The sequence below is a fragment of the Antedon bifida genome, chromosome 4 (genome assembly GCF_963402885.1).
Source record: "Antedon bifida chromosome 4, ecAntBifi1.1, whole genome shotgun sequence".
Lineage (NCBI taxonomy): Eukaryota > Metazoa > Echinodermata > Crinoidea > Comatulida > Antedonidae > Antedon > Antedon bifida.
The window spans coordinates 27915356-27940212 of record NC_136229.1 but is presented as its reverse complement, the minus strand read 5'-3'; the positions used below and the strand labels follow the sequence as shown (position 1 = coordinate 27940212).

Genomic DNA, 24857 nt, shown 5'->3' with positions numbered 1-24857 from the left:
TGTCGATTATCATTGGTCAACTCGCTTCTGTTGGTTGATTTATTTTCGTTGTATGTTTAGGACGCATAAAGTACGTAAGCGTAACGCATGTAATTTGACAAATCACAAGCGATGAATTATTCAAACTTGTTGATTTTCATTGGTAAACTTGCTTGCGCTGGTTGATTTAATGTATAATGTTCGTGTGTATGTTGTATTGTAAACAGAAACACACTCTGATGCATATATTAACTTGCTCTACATAATAAACAAACACAATAGACTAATTTGCATTAGATGCTGTTTAATTAAAAAATTGTCATTTCCAATAGAACCATAATTTGTTAAATTACATACAATATAATATTTATATTAAAAATTTATGTTTAGTATTTTATAATTTACAACCAATGAAAAAGTATACAAACCTATGCAATACACTATCGCAGTAGAGCTAATATACAGCGTAGTTCCACATTACTCCAAATACGGTTGTAGCATAAAAGACTAATTTACACAAACGAGTTGTAACGGTAATAAAAATATAGAATCTATGTTATTCCTTATGACCATTTACCCACAACACGGAGCGGACAGGCTGTTTCCGCTCAGGATAGATACAGATTTATCATGGGACAAGCTACGCAGTTTGCGCTTACTGTTACCGCTCGTCTTTGTAAATTGGCCTTAAGACCCGAAACAAAGATATTCTCAACCTTCCATTTATTTTCTAATAATTAAGCGCCTTGAGAATCTTTGGAGGCAAAGTGCGCTCTAGAAATCCTTATTACGATTATTATTATTTGGAAACACATGATGTACCACAAACCCTTACTTTACTAAGACCCAGCATGATCATACAACTTTTACACTGCCAAGCTAAAAACAAATTATGTCATGCTCAGTTACAGTACCATTTCAATTTAGCAACCAAGGCACTGTAGCCTACAGAATTACCCAAGATGCATGTACAGTATAGAATATCAGATGACAACCCCTAATTTTCTCAAATAGTAGAAATAATAATATTCGCTCATGAATAAATAATCGATCCAATGGGGCGGCATTTGCCTTAGCACATCCTAAATGTTGATAACTTCAAAGCAAAAGATAGGACATATTATTTCATTTTACAACTTTCAGGCCCTTGCCTCAATCTACCATGGCATCTGGTCATAAAACGCAACTGCTGGTTATTAAAATCATTAATCGGACGATGGACAATAAGCATCGTCCTCATTGCAAGTGAACGACTTTCATTTGGCATGATGCTGAAATGGTCAGAAAAAAAGGTGCTTCTTGTTGGGGTTTAAAGGTGGTTGGCATGATATTGTAAATACCTCCTGGTACATCCTCTAACTGGAGAACAGTGAAACCATGCCTACAAATAAAAACAAATAAAAGCTTGAAAAATGAATAATTTATTAATAGTAAACCGTTTATTAGAGTAGCAGCTATTGGTGGTAAATTGAAATTGCAACTACAGAGGTTCCAACTAGCCTCGGCCTTGTACTGTATTAGTCTACGGCTTAAGACCAATTTACACTAGGATGATAATGAAAGAAAAGAAATTTAACAAGTTTTCATCCTAGAACTATAGGATAACCATTTATGCTGCCTTTGATAAAAATGATATTTTAACACGTCCAATTAATGACGTCATGCTAAGCAAGAGCAATAATATCGTGACGTTCTTATTTATCATGACATCATTTGATTGGATTTAAACAAATATATGTACAATACCTGTAGGTGCCACTGTTTAATTTCTTAAATGTGTTTGTACCAACACCATCTGATGACACTGCAGTCAACTCAAAACCAACAAAGAAATCCCTATAAAAATAAAGACACAAAACTAGTTATCAAAATTTCTACAATATACAATTTTATTTATTATTATTATAATACTGACATTTAAAGATACTGTATGACCCTTTGAACGTTTTTGTTGTTGAATATGCCATTTTGATTTTCCATAATAGTAATTCACTTTGACCAAAAATTGGATCGAAAAAAAAACCCATTTTATTTTTTTTATTTGATATAAAGAATTTGATACAAAAATATACCGATCTTTAGTTACTCAGGAATGAATGAATACTTACTTTGGTCCTTTAAGGTCTACCATGAAGTAATTAGCTTTTGTTTTCTCTTGAAGGTTAACTTGATAGATTGGATTAAATCCTACAGTGTCACGGAAATTGGCACAGCCACCTGCAGTTTTACCTTTCCATTCACCTGTGATCTAGGTAGAGAAAAAAATCATCTATATCATAGGCTTATTAAATTTAATCCAAATTAAATACAGTAGAGTAGTATAGTAATTTGGGACTCCTTAAAGAGACACTTCCCTGTAAGACGAATGAGGGAAACAATTTTACAATACAGCCAGTAGGTGGGACACCCTTATTAAAGGGGAATTTCAGGGAGGACGTATACGGGGAAATATATTTTAGCACTATGGCCAATCCCTATTCAGGGGACACTTTGTTGGGTGCCAAAGGTGTCCTATTAATAGGGGTTGTACACTAATACAGCAATTTTATAAACAAAATGTGAAATTCTTACCTGTTTTGTGTGCTGATATGGTTCAGGAACTTTATATAACTTCACAGAAGTTGTAGAATATACCTATAGAACACAGTCAAATTATAGATGATATCAACATCAAATATTCCAAATATAGAAAATACTAATTTATACGCACAACCAACCATGCCTATAGTATAGAAAACTTTCATTCATTTCACTGTGCAGATATCCTCACCCGCATTATTCATATTACCATAGACCTACTGATGTTACATTTAAAAATTGTTTGTAATTAAAAAATGCTGATTAAAAAGTAGATAATGACGATATTAGTGATGTCATGAATATGATGACATGATATAATAAGGATATCAATGAAATGAAAATGAAAACAATATAAAAATAAAATTGATGATAGATGATGATTTAATAACTATGCTATACTAGCATACCCTCAATGATAGCGGTGATAATGATGATGATGATGATGAGGATGATGATGATGATGATGATGATGATGATGATGATATTTAATAAGTAGCATACCCTCAATGAGTAGTGGATGGTGTTGCTTTTTTCAAACTGAGAGACAACAACGGTGAACGATGTACCCTCCTCCTTCACCACCATCTTGCATAGATAATGAGGACTGTTAATCCTGGTACCATCTATGTAAGGAGGTGGATCATCTATAAATAAAAAAAAAACAAAGTTTAATAGTAATGTGTTAAGCTCTGTCTACACTATCAAAAAAAGTTGTGTCCAAATATGGTAGTAATATGACATCATCATGTCCATATATGGGCACATCACATTTTGTGTCACATAAAGTTTGATAGTGAAGACAGATCTTAAAATGTGTTATATTTGTAACAGTAGTGGGACCCTATTGGGGACACTTTCTAATGAAATAAATGAGAAGCAATATCTATTTTAAGTTTTAGTATTACTGTCAAAAGGGGGATCTTGCTGGGTCCCGGGGGGTTACGATGAGTGGTAGGTACAATATGATGAACATAGATTAATATTTTTCATTTATTAATAAACACTAAGCTTACTTGGGTAATAAACCTTCTTGCCACCTTTGTAGATCAAGAGAGTTATGAACTCTTTGTTATCAGCGAAATCATCCTTGTCTGTGATATGCCTAGTGAGTAGTATCCATACGCCACCTTTGCCTTTCACATCTAGTCTGTACTGTGGGTTGTTGCTGATAACGTACCGGTCCTTTTTAGGTCCTTCTCCCGCTTGCCATGTGCTACAAAATACAATTTAATAAATGTTTTTCTACTAAGAAAATTATAAAATAGCTAGCCATGTGTTGAAAAAAGAAATAATATACTGTAGGTATCTCAAAGGTTATTAAGCAGTTTGAGGCAGTGTGCAGAGAATATTAGGCCCTCCCTCCGGTTTGTCTTTACTCTCAAAGTAATTTGATATCATTGAAATTTGATTAGAAGGTATTATATAACACCTAAATAGATTCCTGTCATTTGATTGGATGATTGTGAGTCACATGATAAAATAAATGATAATTTTACGCTTTGCGGACTGAACAGTGTATCCTTGTGAAAATAAAATTTGCCATCTTTCATCTTATTAAATTATTTGTACCATTGCACCCATAAACATTAATTATTTGTATACAATTATATACTGGGATTGCAATATCAATGGATTTACCTGGGAAATTTAGCCTAAATGAGGGGATGGGATTATATTTGAGCAAGTGATTATAATAAGTGAAATATAGTAATAATATACTTACTTGTGCAGAACGTAGGTATGTGCAAAGAGCGATGGGTTCCAGTTCATATAGATAACATCAAAGAAATGACATAATGAGTCATAGTCAATCCAAAAAACACCTGTAATTATATGCAAATATTTAACAAGTATGAAAACCCCACCTATAATTATATGCAAATACTTAATAGGTATTCAATCATAGGTATAGCACTGTTGCTTGATTCTACCTTGCATTTTAGTTATATTCATTGAGTACACAGATTCTTATAATTCATTACTAATGTCTTCATTACCATTACTGTACAATTTGGAATACTATTATGATTTGGTTTTTGAATATGATCATTGAATAAACTGCATACCATTATCAAACTGTTGGGCATTTTTAGGGTCAAAGTTGAGAGCTTTTTGTAGTTCTGGTGTCCAATGTTCTTCATCGAACTCCGAGAAGCGACCTTTCCACCTCAGGTGACTCCATGGATTCTTCAACTGAATCAATTTCTTTCCCTGAGTTTAAATCAATAAGTAATCAAATGTGTTTAGGTCATCAAAGCTATCAGTAGAAATTGCAAACACAGAAGATGTGATTTTAAACTTTGACTAAACTCCACAATTGAAGTCATGTATTTCTTTACCGAATACCCTTTTCACATAAACCACGATTTATTACACGTTTTCATACACGAACCGTGAGAAATCAAAGGAGAGAAAGCAAAGTTGCGCGCTATTTGATTACTATGATTGGTCATATAAATACCAGGGCAATAGTAGTAACAACTCGGGACATCTTGGAACAAAAACAGGCCTCTCATCGGTGTGTTTTTTCTCCCGCGATTTCACAGGGCTCCCTTTTCAAATCGCAGGAGAATTTTAAGAAAATTATCTTCACACTATGCAAACTTGGTTAAAACTTGTTACTTTTTGCAGGTGTGAAAAGGGTATAAGAATAAACACAATGTAATGATACCTTTATATCTCTTATATCAAGCAAGGCATAGGCATGAGTGGGAACCAATCCAGCCCTGTCAGCTTCCGCATCGGACATAACACCTGTTGCCACTGTGATTAGCACGTTTCCGATGTGAAATCTAGAGTTCATCTTTGTGAAGACCTCGTCTTTGTTGAAATCTTCACTATCAAGGCGAATGGGAACTCTATCTGGGATCCAACCCGTTAGGGCGTGCAGGTCAATATTCTTAAAAAAGAAATGTAAAAAAGCACTTACTGTAGACATAGATTAACGGTACTTGTCATAAATGTGAACATATATGAAAATTGGTAAGATGGGAAGATATTACAATAATTTAAAATACAGTATTTATAGTACTGTAGACAATAAAAATGAAAGTGCTTGTCATATTAACCATGCCATTTATTTGTTTTGCATAACTTTGATATAATATGTACATTATAGTAACTTTAAAAGGTTTGCAAGAACTCAAACCTATCACTTTTAGATAGCTAGCCTGGCATTCATAGCTCTAGACCACCAAGCCCGGGCGCATAGTTAGGGGTCAGATTTGAGACCAAGTAAGCAGCAAGTACTGCAACAACAGGATAATTGTTTCTACTACGGACTAGAACTAGTTTTTCTTGGGCTGACAAAAATCTTACTGAATTTGATCCTGGGAAGTCATAACCACCCATCACCTTCAGGTACGCCTTCTCCATGATGGATATCCAGAATTCATTGCGGTTGCTTGAGAAAGAGCACAGTAGACTGCCATAGATATCTTCAGGTAAATAATCATCAATGATAACCTACGAATATAAATACTAAATATTAATTAATTGATCATGTGATTAATACCATTAAAAAGATTTTTTGTTTGTCAAAACTCAATGCAACTGAACTCTACTCAACTCAAAGGAACTAGTTGCGCAATAGCGCTTATGTTGAATCAACTGAACGGAACCTGTGAGCAAGTGCTTATCTCGACACTGCAACTGGTTACCATAACGTGACATGCTTCAAAGTTAACTGAAAGTGCGTCTGTCAGTTGCGTTCAGTTTAGGTCAGTTGCGTTCAGTTTAGGTCAGTTGCATTCAGTTTACGTCAGTTGAATTCAGTTGTTCGGAGCACTTATGTTAACACAAGCACACCGTAGAGTAGAACCACTCTTTTGGGACAACTCTAAGGGGACAACTCTAAGGGGAGACTTTGTTTGGTTGCAAAGGTGTCCCTTTAATAGGGGTTTTACTGTATTTAACCCTGTGCATTCTTCTTGCATTACAAAAGTAAATATTTACATACCTTTCGTTTAACTCCATTGATGTGTAATATAACCATGTATTTTCCACAAGGATTGTACACGGGATGACCTTCTTTATTTTGTGGATATACAATACTAAATGACAAATTAAAAAGCATTGTTGTCAAATAATCAATAACAATATACAACACAGTGGTAACACCGTTTTGTAGTAGGAGAGTTTGGGAATGTTATAATATATTATTGTATATTACAGGATGGATAAACTATTTTATAATTTATCGTGCTTACAAACTAAGTCTCATTTAAGGCTTAGGGAGTGGAGTTGAAAGAGTCATGTTTACAACACTGGCACTAAGTCAGGATTGAACCCTGGACCTTGGGATTGGAAGGCAAGCACGTTAACCAAGCTATAGCTCCACTACAAATCTTACCTTTAATATTACATAAATAAAAACAGTTGCAATACTTACTTTGAAATTAATTTCTTCTTAAATCTTCTTTCATAATTTGCGGATATTGCTAATGAAGCTACAAACGAGCAATCTGTTACAATTGTCTGTAAATAAAAAAAAAAGCATGATTAAGAGTTTAGATTTTGGTGTAGTGTAGTAGAGTCAGAATTTGAAGCCGTTGGTATCGTTTACATAGTACATAAAGAACTTGGTACACTATAGGAAAAGAGGGGATCGTCTACCGGTGTACTGATCTGGTAGGCGCTGCACTGCTGGCTGCCGTGGGTCCGTGGAAGGCCTAATCTGAATTTCCTTAGTTTCCAGCTAAGCTTGAGGACCAGAATAAATACCTTTACCTTTAGGTTGGTAGACAAGAATGTTAATAAGCAAACTACAACTTACTTGCTTGATGCTAAAGCTAGAAATTGTTAGGATCATATGAGGATCAGATGAGATGTCTTCGATTCGAACCCATCTTTTAAATCGTTCCTTCTGTTTTGGTGACAGCGCTAATTTTCCTGACTTATCTCTAAAATTTGAAACACAAAATATGTTGATAAATATACTACTGTAAATCCTTCAGGTGAAGTCTGTTGGCTTTTTCGATAAATACAGCTACTTTTGCTAGTGGCTTGGTTTCTAGAAAAGTCTGAGTTTATGGGAGGTGGCGGCTAGAGTGCTGGCTAGAGGTTTGGCTGATAGAAGGCCAAACTTTTTATGTAAAAATTAGATATAAACAAAAACTTTTTAAACTAAATATTAAGTTAAATTTTAATGAACACTTACTCAAATGAAATTGGGTAGCCGAACCTTTCACGTAGATCCGCATGTGACATGAATGGCACGTACTCTCGGCCATTGACAAATGATGTCCTCCTAAAAAGGTACCAAAATGACATACAGTATAAAAATAACTTTTGATAAGGTACTGAATAGAACGACCAAGTTTCAGATATGTTGCTTGTATTGTAAAATGATTACCCTTTGGTAATTCTGTAGATATCTCAGAAGCAGGGATTTAGCAGCAAGGTATTAGGTAAGCATGAACTTTTTCAAAGTAAAATTGTCGGCCTACACACAGCTAACAAACTGAACAACACTGTATGCACCTGTAGTGCTTTAGTCTTATTCAAAAGAAAATTACAGCATACCTGAGCACTGCAATTTCTTCAGGGGTATATTTTCCCCCTCCTCCCCCTCCACCACCACCACTACCAGTACCACCACCACTACCACCTCCTCCTATCTGTGGTTTAGCATTCTTTGAAGCCCCTATACTTCTTGTTCTCTTTGGTGATTTATCCCCTGTTGTGGAAGAGGCCGTTTTGGCCTCACCATCATCTTCTGGAGAGTGAGATGGAACGCTTGGAAGATTCAGAAGAGGAGCTGATGGTTTATTCTCCTTTTGTTTTTTTAATGATTCAGCTCTACAAAAAAAAGTTTGCATTTTTGATATACTATTGATTGGTTACTCTTAATAAAAATGGTATATGGGTAGTATTAAAGTAAAGTAAAATACAGATGGGCTATCCCAGATAGATAATTTAATTGAACCCCAACAAGTACTAAACCACTAGATATAGGTACTAGCCTAGATTTTGAAAGTCAACTCAACTCTCCCAATATTGGACATCTTTGGGCTGGGTTAATATGTTTGGTTCTCCAGTAAATGTGCTTTAATATTCTGAATGTGTTTTAGTAATGGCAAGAAAGGATTTTGGAGATTTCTTTAGTTTTTTTAGAGTTTGGTAAACCATTAACAATTTGTGATAATACACACTTACCTATCTAATGCTTGTGTTGCTAATTTTTCTAATTTTCCCTTTAATTGTTGATCTTTAGTTGTGTTTCTCTGCAAGTATAAAATAATATCATTCACTTTCTCCGAAATTTGTGATAGACTCCTGGGAGCTAAACGGCAACAATCTATTTCATTTTGAAATTAATTTTATCCTAAGAAAATTCTGACAACATGCAGGGCATTGAAATTAGTAAATAGAATTTTGCTTTTTTATTAGTTCTGTTGTTTTCTGATTGAAAACAGTTTAGTCTGCTAAATCAAATCTTGGTACTGTGACAATGACAGGATTTGAACCTAGTACCACGTAATTGTACTAAGCAAACATGTTAACCACAAAACTACAGTGTCACAAATATATGAAAGCACTGTCTCAATGCAAATTTCTGCAGGTAGCTGCATCCATACAAATGTGTTTGCTCTGAATCACAAATATTTACATATTCATTCCTGGCACAAATAAATGGTCTAAAATTAGAGGATTTTAATAGCACAAATAAAGGAAGACACTACTCACAGCCTCAATGCAAATTTCTGCGGCTTCCATATACATGGTAGCTGCGTCGTCATGGTTACCCTCATCATCTTCATCAAAAGCTTGACGAATCAAGAAGTTTGCTTTCTCCATAGCGGTGTCCTCTTTGCTTTTCTGTTTTACATCGTCTTTTGATGATGAAGATGTTGATACTACAAAAATTAGGTAATAATGAGTTAAAAAGAGAATGATTTAAATATGTTTTTAATTGTAGTATAACCCTCCTTAAAGGGAAAAAGAGGAAAATATGTTTCAGAACTATGGCCAATTCTTCTGAGGCCAATTCTATTTAGAGGGAAATTTGTATCTTGCATTTATTCGAGGGACCCATTTATTTGGGTGTAATATGGTAACATGTATAATCAAATAAATACCCCTAGATATGAAAAAATGCAATACAATTAATATCAAGAAGTGATAAAATACAGTAAAAATTGTATGAAAATACTTGGTAAATTGTAGATCATACCAATCAATGAATTCTACTACAAATAGAAATGTGTTATATTGTGTATATATGCATGAGACGTGGCGTTTATTAAAGAAATAAATAAAGACCCCAGGGCGTTCATTCGAGGGCGGTGTTTATTCAATATGATGAGCCGTTTATACAAACCTCGGTGTTTATTCCAATAAGTATGGTAATAATGATCGTAATTGAACTTACTCGCTTTCTTAAGATCTTCAACTCTCTTGACATACATGGAATATTTACTTGAAAGATCTAAAGTAGGATTGGCCAGAGAAGCATTGAACATGGCCTGAATTGCCTCCTATAAAAAACAAATGATTTGTAAATAAACAGTAACTGGAAAACAATTATTACGTTCTTGCGTTGCGTCCTAACAGGAACCAAGCTTTATTTCAGCATCTTCCAGCTTATTTTAAGCCTCCGACTTTAAACATAGCACCTCTGCTCACTGTCATTTCTATGTTATTCAATTTAAGGCAAATTGCCAAGGATAACCACAAGTGAACTCAATCACTGTCCTTCTCTCAAAGGTGGCGCTTTTGTTAACACGACAAACATATACACAAGTAGGTCTACTGTGTTTTTTTCCAATTCACCTATAAATTTGTGACACTATATATTCTTTATAAATTACATCCCTGGAGCTGATACTTACAACATAATAAAATATGGCAGTTCGTGACTGACCAATAGAATCGTAATGCGTTGCTTTATTTGCAAAATCCAAGGCATCACGTAGTAAGTCTGAAGCATGTCTCTCAGCTGATACGCTCAACTCTTGTGGCACGTCAGAACTAGAAGATGGCATTGATGGGGGTAAGTCCGGATCCGGCATAAACCTCTGAGTAAAATCAGTCCAAAACATGTTGCCGTTCTAAAATTAGAAATAGTTTTACAAAAACTTTTGAGAATAATCGGTAAATCTGGAGATACAACATCCAACCGTCACCACAACCAGCACCAATCGGCACGGCAAAATAGAAATAAATTCTTTTTCATTCATTCATTCATTCAATATTCAATAAATGTTCTCCACACATATATTAAAAATACATCAAATAAAAATTATATAAACACGATAATAATAACCAATTAGAATTTAATTCGTCACTTTGACGAATTATAGGTGATCATTTTTATCATTTTAATGAAATTAATTTTTTTTTTTACATGCACGTACGTTAACATATGATCAGAAAATGTTGATGTATGCCATCCTATTATACGCTTATAGCGTTGAGTTGAGCCTATTATATGCCATATACATTATGTACAGTATATAATGTATATCTATATACAGTGTAGCATAGGTGAAATTACGGGACACACATCATGTTTTAATTTTTTGGTATGATGGAATTATCAAAATAAACTCGAAGATGACAATTTCGAAAGATAATGAATTGAGCAAATAAATATAAGAATTGGAAGAGAATTTGGCATGTAGAAGCGCTGTGCGCGCTCTTTGAAATTTGTATAACTTTGACGAAAAAGATGAAAAAACTACTTTTAAACTTCAACTGGCCATATGTTAACGTCACAACATCCTATAGGCTTATTTTTTATATGAATTCATATCTACATTTCATCAGATTTCATAATAAATTATAATTATCAAGGTAACCTTTAATTCTGAAGAGCTGTAAGATATTCAAATTTACGGCGAAGGTGAAATTACACAACCTACGTTATTCAAGTTTTACGCGTGATGACGTCATCAAAATAAAAATAGTGGCAGGTCATGAGAAAGTCAATTAATTGAGCAATCACATACTAAAATTTGAGCGAAAATCAGGCACAAATTATTAGAGATGCGTTCTATTGAATGTGATAAAATATGACAAAAGAGAAGAAAAACTTAATTTTAAATTCAAGTGGCCATTTGATGACGTCACAACATTTTGTACGTCAAATGTGCACATGAATTCATATCTACAACTCAATGGCTTCCCGAATAAGTTAAAAAAATTGGGGGTCATCTTGCATCCTGAAGAGTTATTTTCATTTTAAAAATGCCTTATTTTTCACCATTTTCAGCACTTTGATGCAATTAATTTGCGCATTTTGTCATTTTTAATGTGCTCGTATAGCGTTATCTTAAGTCGGAATGGACTCAAAATCGGTGAATGTACTAAGAATTGTGAGTAGATTGTGATTTATACATCAAATTTTATTTTTTACGCTTTCTAAGAATCGCGTGCGCAAAAACGCGTTTTTGTGCAGTAATTTTTTGAAACGCGCAAATGGCCTAATTCATGCTCTAAATTGATCAAAACTTAATTTTGAGCGTTCTAAATTTTTAACGCGCGATTTCACGTACATGACCTTGAAACGCGCAACTTTTTATTTGCTAATATTTTTACCCTTGACCTGAAGTTTACGTGTAGTGCATTTCATTAATATGTGATAATGAATTATGGAGATATGATTGATAATGTGATTTCGCAAAATGGTGTATAAATGTCGTCACGGATGAGTGATCACGCTGGAAAGCTTATTAGGATTAAGTTATATTATTTGAAAGATATTCTGAAATTTTGGTAATCATTGACATTAAAATTTTTGAGATAATTGTTACACAAAATAGTGTACAGAAACAATAAAAAGAAAAAAAACTAGAATTTAATTCGTCACTTTGACGAATTATAGGTGATCATTTTTATCATTTTAATGAAATTAACATTTTTTAAACATGCATGTACGTTAACATACGATCGTAAAAATGTAATCGTAAAGATGTAAGCCATCCTATGACATGATGCATATACACTTATAGTGCTGAGTTGTACCTATTATGTGTCATACAATATGTTCAGTATATACTGTATATCTATACAGTGTAGCATAGGTGAAATTACGGGACCCACATCATGTTCTAATTTTTTGGTATGATGGAATTATCAAAATAAACTCGAAGATGACAATTTCGAAAGATAATGAATTGAGCAAATAAATATAAGAATTGGAAGAGAATTTGGCACGTAGAAGCGCTGTGCGCGCTCTTTGAAATTTGTATAACTTTGACGAAAAAGATGAAAAAACTACTTTTTAACTTCAACTGGCCATATGTTAACGTCACAACATCCGATAGGCTTAATTTTTATATGAATTCATATCTACATTTCATCAGCTTTCATAATAAATTATAATTATCAAGGTAACCTTTAATTCTGAAGAGCTGTAAGATATTCAAATTTACGGCGAAGGTGAAATTACACGACCTACGTTATTCAAGTTTTTACGCGTGATGACGTCATCAAAATAAAAATAGTGGCAGGTCATGAGAAAGTCAATTAATTGAGAAATCACATACTCAAATTTGAGCGAAAATCAGGCACAAATTATTAGAGATGCGTTCTATTGAATGTGATAAATATGACAAAAGAGAAAAAAAACTTAATTTTAAATTCAAGTGGCCATTTGATGACGTCACAACATTTTGTACGTCAAATGTGTACATGAATTCATATCTACAACTCAATGGCTTCCCGAATAAGTTAAAAAAAATGGGGGTCATCTTGCATTCTGAAGAGTTATTTTAATTTTAAAAATGCCTTATTTTTCACCATTTTCAGCACTTTGATGCAATTAATTTGCGCATTTTGTCATTTTTAACGTGCTCGTATAGCGTTATCTTAAGTCGGAATGGACTCAAAATCGGTGAATGTACTAAGAATTGTGAGTAGATTGTGATTTATACATCAAATTTTATTTTTTACGCTTTCTAAGAATCGCGTGCGCAAAAACGTGTTTTTGCGCAGTAATTTTTTGAAACGCGCAAATGGCCTAATTCATGCTCTAAATTGATCAAAACTTAATTTTGAGCGTTCTAAATTTTTAACGCGCGATTTCACGTGCATGACCTTGAAACGCGCAACTTTTTATCTGCTAATATTTTTACCCTTGACCTGAAGTTTACGTGTAGTGAATTTCATTAATATGTGATAATGAATTATGGAGATATGATTGATAATGTGATTTCACAAAATGGCGTATAAATGACGTCACGGATGAGTGATCACGCTGGAAAGCTTATTAGGATTAAGTTATATCATTTGAAAGATATTCTGAAATTTTGGTAATCATTGACATTAAACTTTTTGAGATATCTGTTACACAAAATAGTGTACAGAAACAATAAAAAGAAAAATAAAGATTTGATACAATAACAATAGGTGATCATTTTATTCTAAATGATCACCTAATAAAGATTTCATACAATAACAATAGGTGATCATTTAGCATTCTAAATGATCACCTAATAAAAAACATAGTACAGTATATGTGGAAGGAAAGCTATATAAGTTTAAAACTTTATGCCTAGGCTCCCAGAAAAAAAAAAGTTGGGAAGAATTCTTACTATAATTATGGTCAACGGATAGTCGTATGCATGTGTATTGATTGTAGGCACGGTTGTCCATGTGTGACCGGTGTGTAACATTAAATTTAGTTAAGTGAGGTGGACAACGCCTATCGGCACAGTTGACCAATTGATAATAAATTACACATATAGCACTGCAGTTAGGTTAGACAAGTAATACACTACTCTAAGCACTGGCTAGACTTGGCCTACCTAGCCTAGGCCTAGGCTAGGAAGGAGCTCAGAGCCATATATATATATGGCTCTGACGGAGCTATTGACCGCCCTCTTCCCACTGCTGTTGTGTGTGACATGGCCACGGACGGTGTAGAAAGAATGATGTCCTACTATAGGCCTAGGCCTAGACTAGAGTATTATTACTAATTACTACTAACTAGCCGAGCTATTACCTTTAAATCACGCTCCTGCTCTCTCTGCGTACTGTGAGGTATATTCAGAGCGTCATTCTGACGACTGGAGCATTCTCTACTTCTCTACGGAGCGCCATTTATGCCTTTATTAACTTCAATAATAGAAATAGTATTACGGTAACTGCTCAAGTGGACCCAATTTAGCACCAGGGTAGCACAGTGATATAAAATAGAAATAAAAGTCACTACTTTTAATATCGTTTCGTATATACCCATATCACAAACTGACAAACAGAAACATCTTGGCATTCACATTGATTCAAATTTATCTTTTTCTTTTCATGTAAATAAACTCCGTTCCAAACTGGGCTTTTCCATCTCCATCTTATCGCGTGCTCGGTCATTTAATTAATAGACTCACATCCATACTCCTCTATAACACTACAATCCTCCCACACATTGACTATTGATGTAGTGTTTGATGAATCAGATCGAATATTGACCGAATACAGACCATTCAAAATAGAGCACTTCGCATTATCCTTAAAGCTCATCCTCTCACACCACGAACTAACAATACCATCTTCTCCATTACACCTGCACAAACTCATTTGCATAACAACGCAGGGCTTACCAAACTGTTTAAAATAGCTACAAGGTCCCCAGAAATGACACCTATAGTATTTTTAAACATGATATATAAGAGTCTTCACTACCCCACCATGATTGGGGCTGAGCAAAGAAAATTTTGAAAAAAATATTTATTGAAATATGAAATTCAATATTAAGTCTCCAGTTAAGCTCACCATGGTTGGGGCAGAGCTAAGAATGAAAGCTGAGTCCCCGGAAATTACGAAACGAAATATAAAAGTTTTCATGACCAGCCATACAATGGTAATTGTTTCCCAAGTGTGAGACATGCAATGCACGCGGCCGTGACGGTAATTCAACAAAACAAAATTATGAAATACAAACAGAGCTAGCACACAAAAGCCTACTTACTAATTTTAATATTTCTATAAATTAGAAAACAATTAGATTTATCATATCACCTTTGATAATTATAATGTTAAATTTCAACTATCCAGATGCGAATTTTAGGTTGGGTTTTAAAAAAACTCGACTTCATATATGCTTCAATTTCGAAGATCTGCTTAAAACATATTTATTTATTTATTTATTTATTCTGCCATAAACTTTTATTCACAACATATTAGTAGGCCTACAATACAATTATCTTGCATGAAACGGATATTTACAAATACACTATAATGTGTAACGGTAGAATTACAATTCTAATGTAAAAGATTAACAAAATAAAAATCGAACAGTGTTGTGTGTTGATCGCGAATGACTAACAATACCGTCTTTCCTACAGCACATGTGCACACTCATTTGCATAACAAACGCACGGCATACCAAACTACGATGAGATAAATTAATTCTCTTCTAAACACGTAACGAAGAGAATTAATTCCCTTTTTTTTACATTGAAATAAATTGAGGGCGCTAAACATAACATTTAAACCATCAAAGCAGTTTGCAAGAGCCAAAAAAAAAAGATGTTAAATGTGCTCTCCCTGCCTCAGCACTAAGGCCCTGCCACAGCCTTTTGGGGTCGTTTCCAGCACATCACCAGATGCATTGATGTTGTCGCCTCATGATGTGTGGTGGAAAGGGGGACGTATAATTCTGTGAACCCCAAACACAGTGGCCGCATGCCTTTAACTCTGTTCCACCGACCAGTGTGGGAATCGAACCCACGACATACGTGTTGTCAACACGACGCTCAGGCGACTGAGCTAACTGATCATTTTGGTTTTAACAAGGTTAATATGATAGTTATGACGTACTGATGAATTACGTAATACACGTATAAATAGACTATTATCAGCTTTTCAGTCATGTACTTGGTGGCGTAACGGGTAATGCTCAGTTTTGAGTGCTATCGGCTGGGGTTCAAACCTCGACGGATATTTTTTTTTTTTTTAATATTGTTTTTTTTTTAATAGAGATATGTGACACTGTATTGCCAAACATGTATGGTACCATACCGGTAGGTATTCAAATATGCTTAATACGAAAAGATGTTAAAATTCAGTGACTTATTTCTATTTTATATCACTGGCTCTAAATTGTGTCCACTTGAGCACAGTGTTTTAGCATACGAAAAGATATTAAAATTAGTGACTTATTTCTATTTTATATCATCACTGTATGTGCTCCACTGGTGCTAAATTTGGTCCACTGAACCAGAGTTACCGTAGTACTATTTCTATTTCGGAAGTGAATAAAGGCATATATGGCGCTCCGTAGAAGTAGAGAATGCTCAATCGCCGAAATGACGCTCTGAATATACCTCTTTGACGACGATATCGCGAATCGAATCGAGAGAGGTCAAGAGGGGAGAAAGAAGAGAGAGCCGACGACGGATGTTATCTAAAAGTTAAAACAAAATGTAAATCGCACTCTCAAGACACATAAATTTCTACAAGACTATTAGATTTAATTATTCTTTTATTAACTGGAATTTAATAAATAATCTATGATTTAATTTTAATAACAATTTTATTAAAATTCATGATATATTTTAAGTCTCTTTCTTGTTTCAAGGTTTCTTGTGTTTACAAAACACCTTTCAGTACTTAAACCAGTAATGACGTAATGGTTAAAAGTCAAAACAATAACAGAGAGCTATCAATCAGTCCTAAAAAAGTTAATCATAATTACAGTAATAGTGCCCTTTATGGAGCGCACTGAGACTGAAGAGATGGATATGGAGCGAAGTTTAGAAATTAATGTCAAAGAGAAAAAGCTTATTAGTTTATTTAGTCAATTTGAAAGTACGATTATGCGGTTACAGAGTCTTCTCGTTTGGGAAAATCCTCAGCAGAGTGCAATGATGTTTCTGGGTGTAAACGGTTTGTTCTGGTGAGTCTGATTTAACTAATTATGGGCTAGCCTTTCAGCTAAATTGTTAAGTTTGTTAAATAACCGAAAGCTGACAGTTAGTGGACAAAAGTACAAAAGAATGTCATATATTCATAAATACTAATAATAGTAATAGATTTATATTCCAATTTTAATTATTATTAATTGATTTAGGCCTATTATTATTAATTATAATAATAATTAATTTAGCTAAATGGTCAAGAACTAGTATTACTAACTATTATTAGGCTACTAAGACAAGCCTAGAATACATAGGTATACCTCATGTTTATTATTACTGTAGATGCAACTGGCTTTACATACAGATGTTGAACTTAAAATGTATTCTACGTACGCCGACCAATTAAAATGCATTTTGTTGATGTCACATTCTATTCCACACACAGTCCTTTATCCATTGCGGAAATTCCTCTATGCTTTATCCATACAGTTTTTTGTACCAAAAAACTTGCCTTAAAGCATCAGTTGTCTGAACTTTACTCACCCGTCTTCCATGTTTTGAGAGCCGGAGGCCCGATCTTATTTTTACTAACCATTACTTTACACAGCCGTTGTACCAATTGTTTATTATATTGTTGTGTGCATGAACAGCAGGTATGACAAGTTTTAAAATTAAGATATTAAATGAAATCTGAATACTGTATTCATTTACTGCATGAATAAATGTTAAAAAATGTGTGGAAAAAATGATAAAAGAAAAAAAATGTGTGAAAAATAAATTCCGACCAAGATTTGAACCCAGACTGTATTAAATGACCCTGCCATTAGACCACTACACTGAAACTGTTATTGTGAGGAAAAAAATGATAACATTCTTGTTATTCTATGTTTAACCTTTATTGTCAAGTTTGATATTATCGAGTTAGCTTGATTTCTCAATTAATTGTGAACTCAACCGCCCCTCCCCACTCCCCCAATATTATTGACTTACAGCCAGGTATCACTTGGTCATTGGCAAGCTCTTTACTATACCATAGCTATTTTTGACCTCAGAAGAATGCTATGAATTTTTAATATGTGACCTAATTAATTTAATGTTGATGGTTAATTAAATAGTAACAAGCAATGATAGTGAACAGTTTAAATTGAAGTTAATAGAAGTCATTGAACTGATTATTATATTATTTATTCAAAATGTATTTTTGTTAGCTCCCTTATCTAGTAATAAAACTGTCATTTTTGCCAGTGTAACATGGTAGACAATGCTAATAATAACAACCTACTCCACATTCAAAATTAATCAATGGCTAATCAACATTTTTTAATGAAAATATTCACTGTACATACATAAATAATATATTGTTTAAAGGTTCGCATGGCGAAATCAAATGTTGATATAAAGTTTTCGGTACACCACGTATATTAGTTCTGAAAAGAACTGTTGAGTTTCTCGAAGTTTCGATCAATATGCTTTGATCGTCCTCAGGAGTGAGAAAGGCATTATATCTACATAAATAATACTATTAACGTTTAATCTTAAACAAAGCAAATGAAATAGTGAATTTACAGGCTTGTTTTAATTTGTCACTACAAGAAGATTTTATAATCCCTCCCTCGTTTCCCTTTCTAGCATACATCCATGATTGTGTGTTCTGTGTGAAATCAAATTTCTATTATAGATTTAAACCATTGTTTGTTTGGGTGGTGACACTTGAGAGATGAGATTTAATTGTTGTGTTTTGTATGACAAGTAAACTGTATTATTATTAGTTGTTTTTTACTACAACTCAACTACATCAATACCACGCAGCTTATTAACCCATTAATCATACTCTGCATAGATCGTATGCAGGAAATAGTGAATTACATGCATGCAAGATATTCCATAACAAGTGCCAACTAATAGTAAAAATGAATCATTTTTATTTTTGCAGTAATAAACAAACAAAATTAATAAAAAAGGGCATTAAAATCAGTAGGGAAAACTATGATATATATGATATTTATTCTGAATTAATCACTGCATGTTAATGCAGATGTCAAGAACACTTACTGTTTTAGGTTCTCAAAGATTTGTTAGATTGTTCCCCTTATATTTATTTATTTTAGGCAAGCCAAGATAATTTATGAGCACTGTAATTTCCATTTATATTGGACAATAAATGAATCTGTATCTGTATTCCCCCTCTCCCATCCCTTACCAACAGATCAGTGCCTTAAGTCTGCTTATCACATACCCACCATCACATTATCACCCTTGTAAATTTGTAGAATACTAATCCAGAGAATACTTGGTAGTAACCAAATAATACTAATTGTACTATTAATTATTAATTCTCTATTGTGAATTTTCTGTTAACATTGATTAACAGGCTTTTGACAAGCACAAGTAATCGAGTAGTCTATCTGATGGCTGTTACTGGTATTGTTATTATGTCATTTGATGCCTTCTGTAACCGAATATGGCCCGAGATTAGAGGTGAGTTACTAGGTTGTAACAATAATGATAATGTTTTTCATGATACTAGCAAAATAACAATAAAATACATGAAAATGTGTAAAAAAACTACTATAATAGAAAATGAACAATATAAAATGATATGCCCATGAGGATGATGTAACTTTCTTAATATAAATTATTAAGCTCTATAAAATAACAAAATAACAAGTTACCATTCAAATGTTTCTCCAAATTTGTTGTTTTTTTATTTATCATAGTTGAACCAAAAGAACCAGAAGATGAGGAAGGGTGAGTTAGTGAAAAAATATCAAAATATTTATTAATTGATAAATTTGTAAACTGCAAAAACTAATTTGATTGGATTATTATTAAAAATGAATAAAAGGTCCTGGTTTTTTATCTAGATGGACACCAGTGCATACACGGCTGTTGAGTGTACCGGAGCTGTGCCGTCATTTAGCCGAGTTTTGGGTTGCTTTTAATGAATACCATGATGCCTTTTGGACACTGAGGAAGAATGACCCAGGAAAGGTACTCAAAACTATACAGTAATTACTGACCCAGATATTTGTACCGTTAATACACAAAAATTAACATGGAAGATCAAAAAGAATCTTCTCCAAAATTGAACCACCATTTCTGTAACTTACGCTATTTACATCACCATTTGGATATTATAACCAGTAGCCAATAACAAATCCTTTCCTCCACTCTTTCCGTCCACTTAAACAAAGAAATTGGAGGCTAAAAAACAATCATGTACAAAATTGTGTGTATGTGTCACTGTGCACTTTTTATCAACTGTCTTTTCAAAATTAGGTAGATAGGTTAGCTTTTGGTTGATACTGTGTGTATAAACGAGTGAGTGGCCGAGCGGTTAAGTGGAACCGTAATTACATAGCCATAACATCGGCAAGGGTTCGAGGCTCACTTGCTTCATGGTTCTGGTGGTAGGACGAGTCTTCTCGGATAAGGACTATAAACTGTAGGTCCAGTGTACACATAGCTCATGTGCACTTTAAAGAACCTAGTACATCTTTCGAGACGAGTAGGGGGCTACCCCAGTGTACTAGTCCACACAAACACAGCCACTGTTGCACACAGCACTGTGCAATTGGGACTGGACCTTTTAACATTACACTTTCTAATTAGTTAATAAGAATCATTGAATACTAGTTATAGGTAGGTATATTGCTTATGAATTGTATAGTAATATTCTTGTTTTGATATAGTTTTGTGCTGCTGTTACTGGCACATGTGCTTGTCTTGCTCTGATTGGTCGATGCATATCAGGTGTCATGCTGGCATATATTATTAGTAAGTAAATAAACATTTGTTGATTTTTATTTTTTCCGTGCATACTGAAGTCACCATATTTTAAAAAAAATTATCAAGTATTTTTTAAACTTACAGTTACAGTATTATTGACTTCTACTTGTCTGTAGAAGGAATATAAATAGGACATAAGTTGTGACTATTGGTAAACTTTAAGCCAATCAGATGCCAGACACCCCTCCCTCTCCCTGATGTGATTTAATAACTTTATAAGCACTATATTCACATCCATTTTTAAATTGTAGTTATGAGCTTGCTGCTATGGCCATGTGCAGAGTACCACAACTTCAACAAGAAAGTGTACAGTACACTGGAGCCGATTTGGATGCAATTGGAATACAGTATGAAGAACAACCCAAAAAGCAATCGCCACAAACGTATGACAATTACCGATTATTTATATTTTTTCTCATATTTTTATTAGGAAATAAAGCAGTAACCTTGTTTTCCATTAAAAAAAATGCTAAAAAACCGTTTATAAAATTAGTTGATCCAGGATTTTTTAAACAGGGGAGCATGTAAAGGAAGGCGTGGAAAGGAACTGGCCACCCTACCACATAATGCCAAGGCTTGTCAAATGAGCTAACAGCTCATTACCCTATGTTCAAAATTGAATACGGAACATTTACCTTTTTATCTTTACTATTAAGTACATTGAGAATACTACTCAAGTAATTCTCAGGTGAGACCTCCAGATCACTAGCCAGGTGTTCACCTTTAGACCACCGAGCTTGTGCTGATGGCTAGATTAGATTCTAACAGGATGTAGATGGATAAACAACAGACTAAAACACATGGAATAAATATATATATAAATTAGAATTTCACTTTCATATTCCATCCAGGGAGAAGACTACGATCTGATAGAAGTCGGGCAAGTGACAATACTGATGGTAGAGATGACATTGATACGGACAGTGACAGTGACCTTATTGAGTTCTGTCCACCTCAAGATGCTGCCACGGTTGCTGCCTTAGCAAGAGCTGTAGCTGACCCAGATTCTGAGCTCTCTGAAGGGGAACGAATGTCCCATAGTCCATCTGTCACGCTAGAGCGATTTTATGATGGTAAATAGTGTACTAAATTCAGTACTGAACACCTTTAGCAAAGGGATAGTAGGGAAGCTGATGGTTGAAGGAATAGGCTTATGCTCAAAATACAAAATGTTATATGCATATTGTATGATTATGATTTAAATTTGTAATATATAATTTAAAAAATATTGGACAGTGTACAATACACCAACAAAAAAAGTGTTAATAAATTGTATATTGAAAATTAATTTTCACCAAGATTTAATGTGCCATGCCCCTCAATCATAGCAAAGCATCACCATTCCATCAATATACGATATGCTGGTGATGATGTCTTGATAAATTCAACCCAAAAACACTGCCTTTGGCCATAATTATTACAGTAGGACCTCTCCATTGAGACACCCCTAATCAGGCTGTGAAACGAATCAGTATATGTTTCAACACTATGACCAACCCCTATTAAGAGGAAACTTCTAATAGAGGTTATACAAAAACATTACAAATTTGTCATTTTTCATAAAATCTCTGTAAAATATTGTGAGCTGTCCCTATAGCCAAATTCAAATTTCATGTTAGACTTTCACAGCATGTGTACACCAGTGTTATACACCATATACTTTAGGATTACTCACAACACCAAGCTGCTTTAACCGTGCATAGTAGGCTACTTGGTAAACAATAAGGAATATCAACCATTGTGTAGATTTGCAATCTTTTTTCTTTATTTTTAATTGTAGATTTTCAGGATTCGGAACCAAGTTTTGCTGTAGGCCTACCGTCCTTCCCAGCATACGATGATGGAACTATGGACCATAGCAATGATGAGATTGATAATGACATTTTTGGACCTATGGTACCAAATCTTCCTCCAGATAATCAAGTTATTAATGAAGATACCAACTTCTTACCTTACGTTGAGTCACACTTTCAGAATGAGAATGGACACAACAATAAATCAAATCCTCAGGGTCAGACAGACTCTACAGTACCCGGTGCTGGATTACTTCATACAATGGCCACACAGTACATCTCGGACACAGTTGCATCCGTTGTGGCCGGAACTATCAATACTATGACCCAACGCGATTCCACTACCTCAAATGTGCAATACGAACAACAAATGCGTTCAAGAAATCCTTCTGGTTCAGATTCGGATCTTGGCGAATTTGAAGTCTTAGACTCGTCCGACCTGGAGAACACTGGTTATAAACAAGACAAAGAAGAAATGGAGAAAGGCCAACGAGAAAACTTTGTGGGTGGCTTTTTTTCAAAACTCCTTGGCAAAAAATAGTCCAGGATTGTATGAATATTTATATATTGTATGCTAATATGTAATATTATGTTTCCATTTATAATTGGAAATGTTATTAATCACTTCTACCAAATCACTTTAATAAGCAAGAATGTTTAAAATAAGAATATTTTTTTTTAGGCCTACATTAGCTACTTTTCGTTTTCACAACATGCCACGCGACTACACAACTGTTAAGTAAAAAACTCAGAAACATAGGCGCAAAGTATAGTTGCACATTATGCTGTGATTTTCTAAATGGGGAGCCTAACTAGCCTAATAGTCGGTCAAAAATAGTTATCAAATACCTCTAGTATAATTTTATTTTTGCTTTAGATCTGTCCTGGTTGTGAAACAAAAGGTCGCTCTTAACAACACTAACGTTTTTTTAACAAAAGTTGCAAGGCCATTCCATTTATATTCTTACTTAGGAAAGTCCGTAATCACTCATACCAAATTGAATGATCATTTATAAATTGTTGAAAAGAGGGTTCATTGCATGGCTATGTTTTAAAATTGAACAAACCTATATATTATTTGGTCATGTTTTTTTCTCACTAAAGCTGGTAGAATACAAAAGGATTTTTTGTTTATTTAAATAAATTTATTTAAACCTAATGTTATTTAATATACGAGTGCTGTTTATATTGGTTACCATACCGACTGCCAAATATCAAACTAATACAGTAAATGTAGACTTATGTTCCGCCCAATTATTAAGTGTTTACACCAATTACATTTCCTTTTCCTCTAAATGTCTTAAGCTCTGTCTACACAAAAAAAAAGTGTGATGTGGCCAAATATGATAGTGATATGACATCATCGTGTCTGTATATGGGCACATCACATTTTTTTGTCGCATTAAGTTTGATAGTGTAGACAGAACTTTACAACAAAATGTTGGTAGACCTACACAAGTTTTTTTGGAAATATTAACTCCAGTGACATGCCAAAAAATGTAGACTGTGTGGGAATAAGTTAGTTTGGAAGTATTTGTAACTTAATACTTTTTATCTGCATGGTACACTCGTAAGTTTGCCATGGTCAACAGAGCCTTCAAGTTGAATCCAACTTAAGTAATTTAACCAATCATAACATGATGGATCATCCAATTTGTCGCATGTGATTGGTTAACTCATTGTTGCACCTACGTTGTTGCATTGCGTCCCAGTGGAAACAAAGATTTAGAAGACTACTCGGAATTGGTTATAATGCTTCAATTTTTACCCAGGAACAAAAAGTAAATGATCTCTGCCTCTGTGATGGCAGACAAATGAAATATGTATATTATATAGAATTTATAGCGATTTATAAACATTATTTAGCATCACTACTACAACACTCATATATTTATTTGCCTTTGTTTTGTAATGC

The 24857-nt window shown here is 34.0% G+C and overlaps 2 protein-coding genes across 3 annotated transcripts; one reads left to right on the top strand and one right to left on the bottom strand.

Annotated features, from left to right (window-relative positions):
* Positions 1-272: 272 nt before the first annotated feature.
* Positions 273-14579, bottom strand: LOC144839656 (calpain-7-like). Its single transcript, XM_078695111.1, has 20 exons — positions 14507-14579; positions 10392-10610; positions 9932-10037; positions 9247-9416; positions 8716-8783; positions 8083-8358; positions 7718-7807; positions 7334-7460; positions 6950-7035; positions 6518-6611; positions 5878-6024; positions 5231-5458; positions 4626-4770; positions 4283-4382; positions 3573-3772; positions 3061-3203; positions 2551-2613; positions 2088-2227; positions 1726-1815; positions 273-1360 (listed from the first exon to the last, which is right to left on the bottom strand). The coding sequence occupies exons 2-20, from the start codon at positions 10599-10601 to the stop codon at positions 1216-1218; spliced, it is 2628 nt and encodes an 875-aa protein (XP_078551237.1). The 5' UTR covers positions 10602-10610; positions 14507-14579; the 3' UTR covers positions 273-1215.
* Positions 14580-17146: 2567 nt separating this feature from the next.
* On the top strand, positions 17147-24012 carry LOC144839844 (reticulophagy regulator 3-like). Of its 2 annotated transcripts, XM_078695399.1 has the most exons (8): positions 17147-17398; positions 19732-19838; positions 20078-20108; positions 20225-20351; positions 21053-21137; positions 21401-21532; positions 22001-22222; positions 22930-24012. In XM_078695399.1, exons 1-8 carry the CDS (start codon positions 17214-17216, stop codon positions 23481-23483), a joined length of 1443 nt encoding a protein of 480 aa, XP_078551525.1. In that variant the 5' UTR covers positions 17147-17213; the 3' UTR covers positions 23484-24012. The 2 variants fall into 2 exon arrangements, with proteins under 2 accessions (XP_078551525.1, XP_078551526.1); XM_078695400.1 differs by lacking the exon at positions 20078-20108 and having other exon boundaries at positions 19732-19850; positions 20206-20351.
* Positions 24013-24857: the final 845 nt, after the last annotated feature.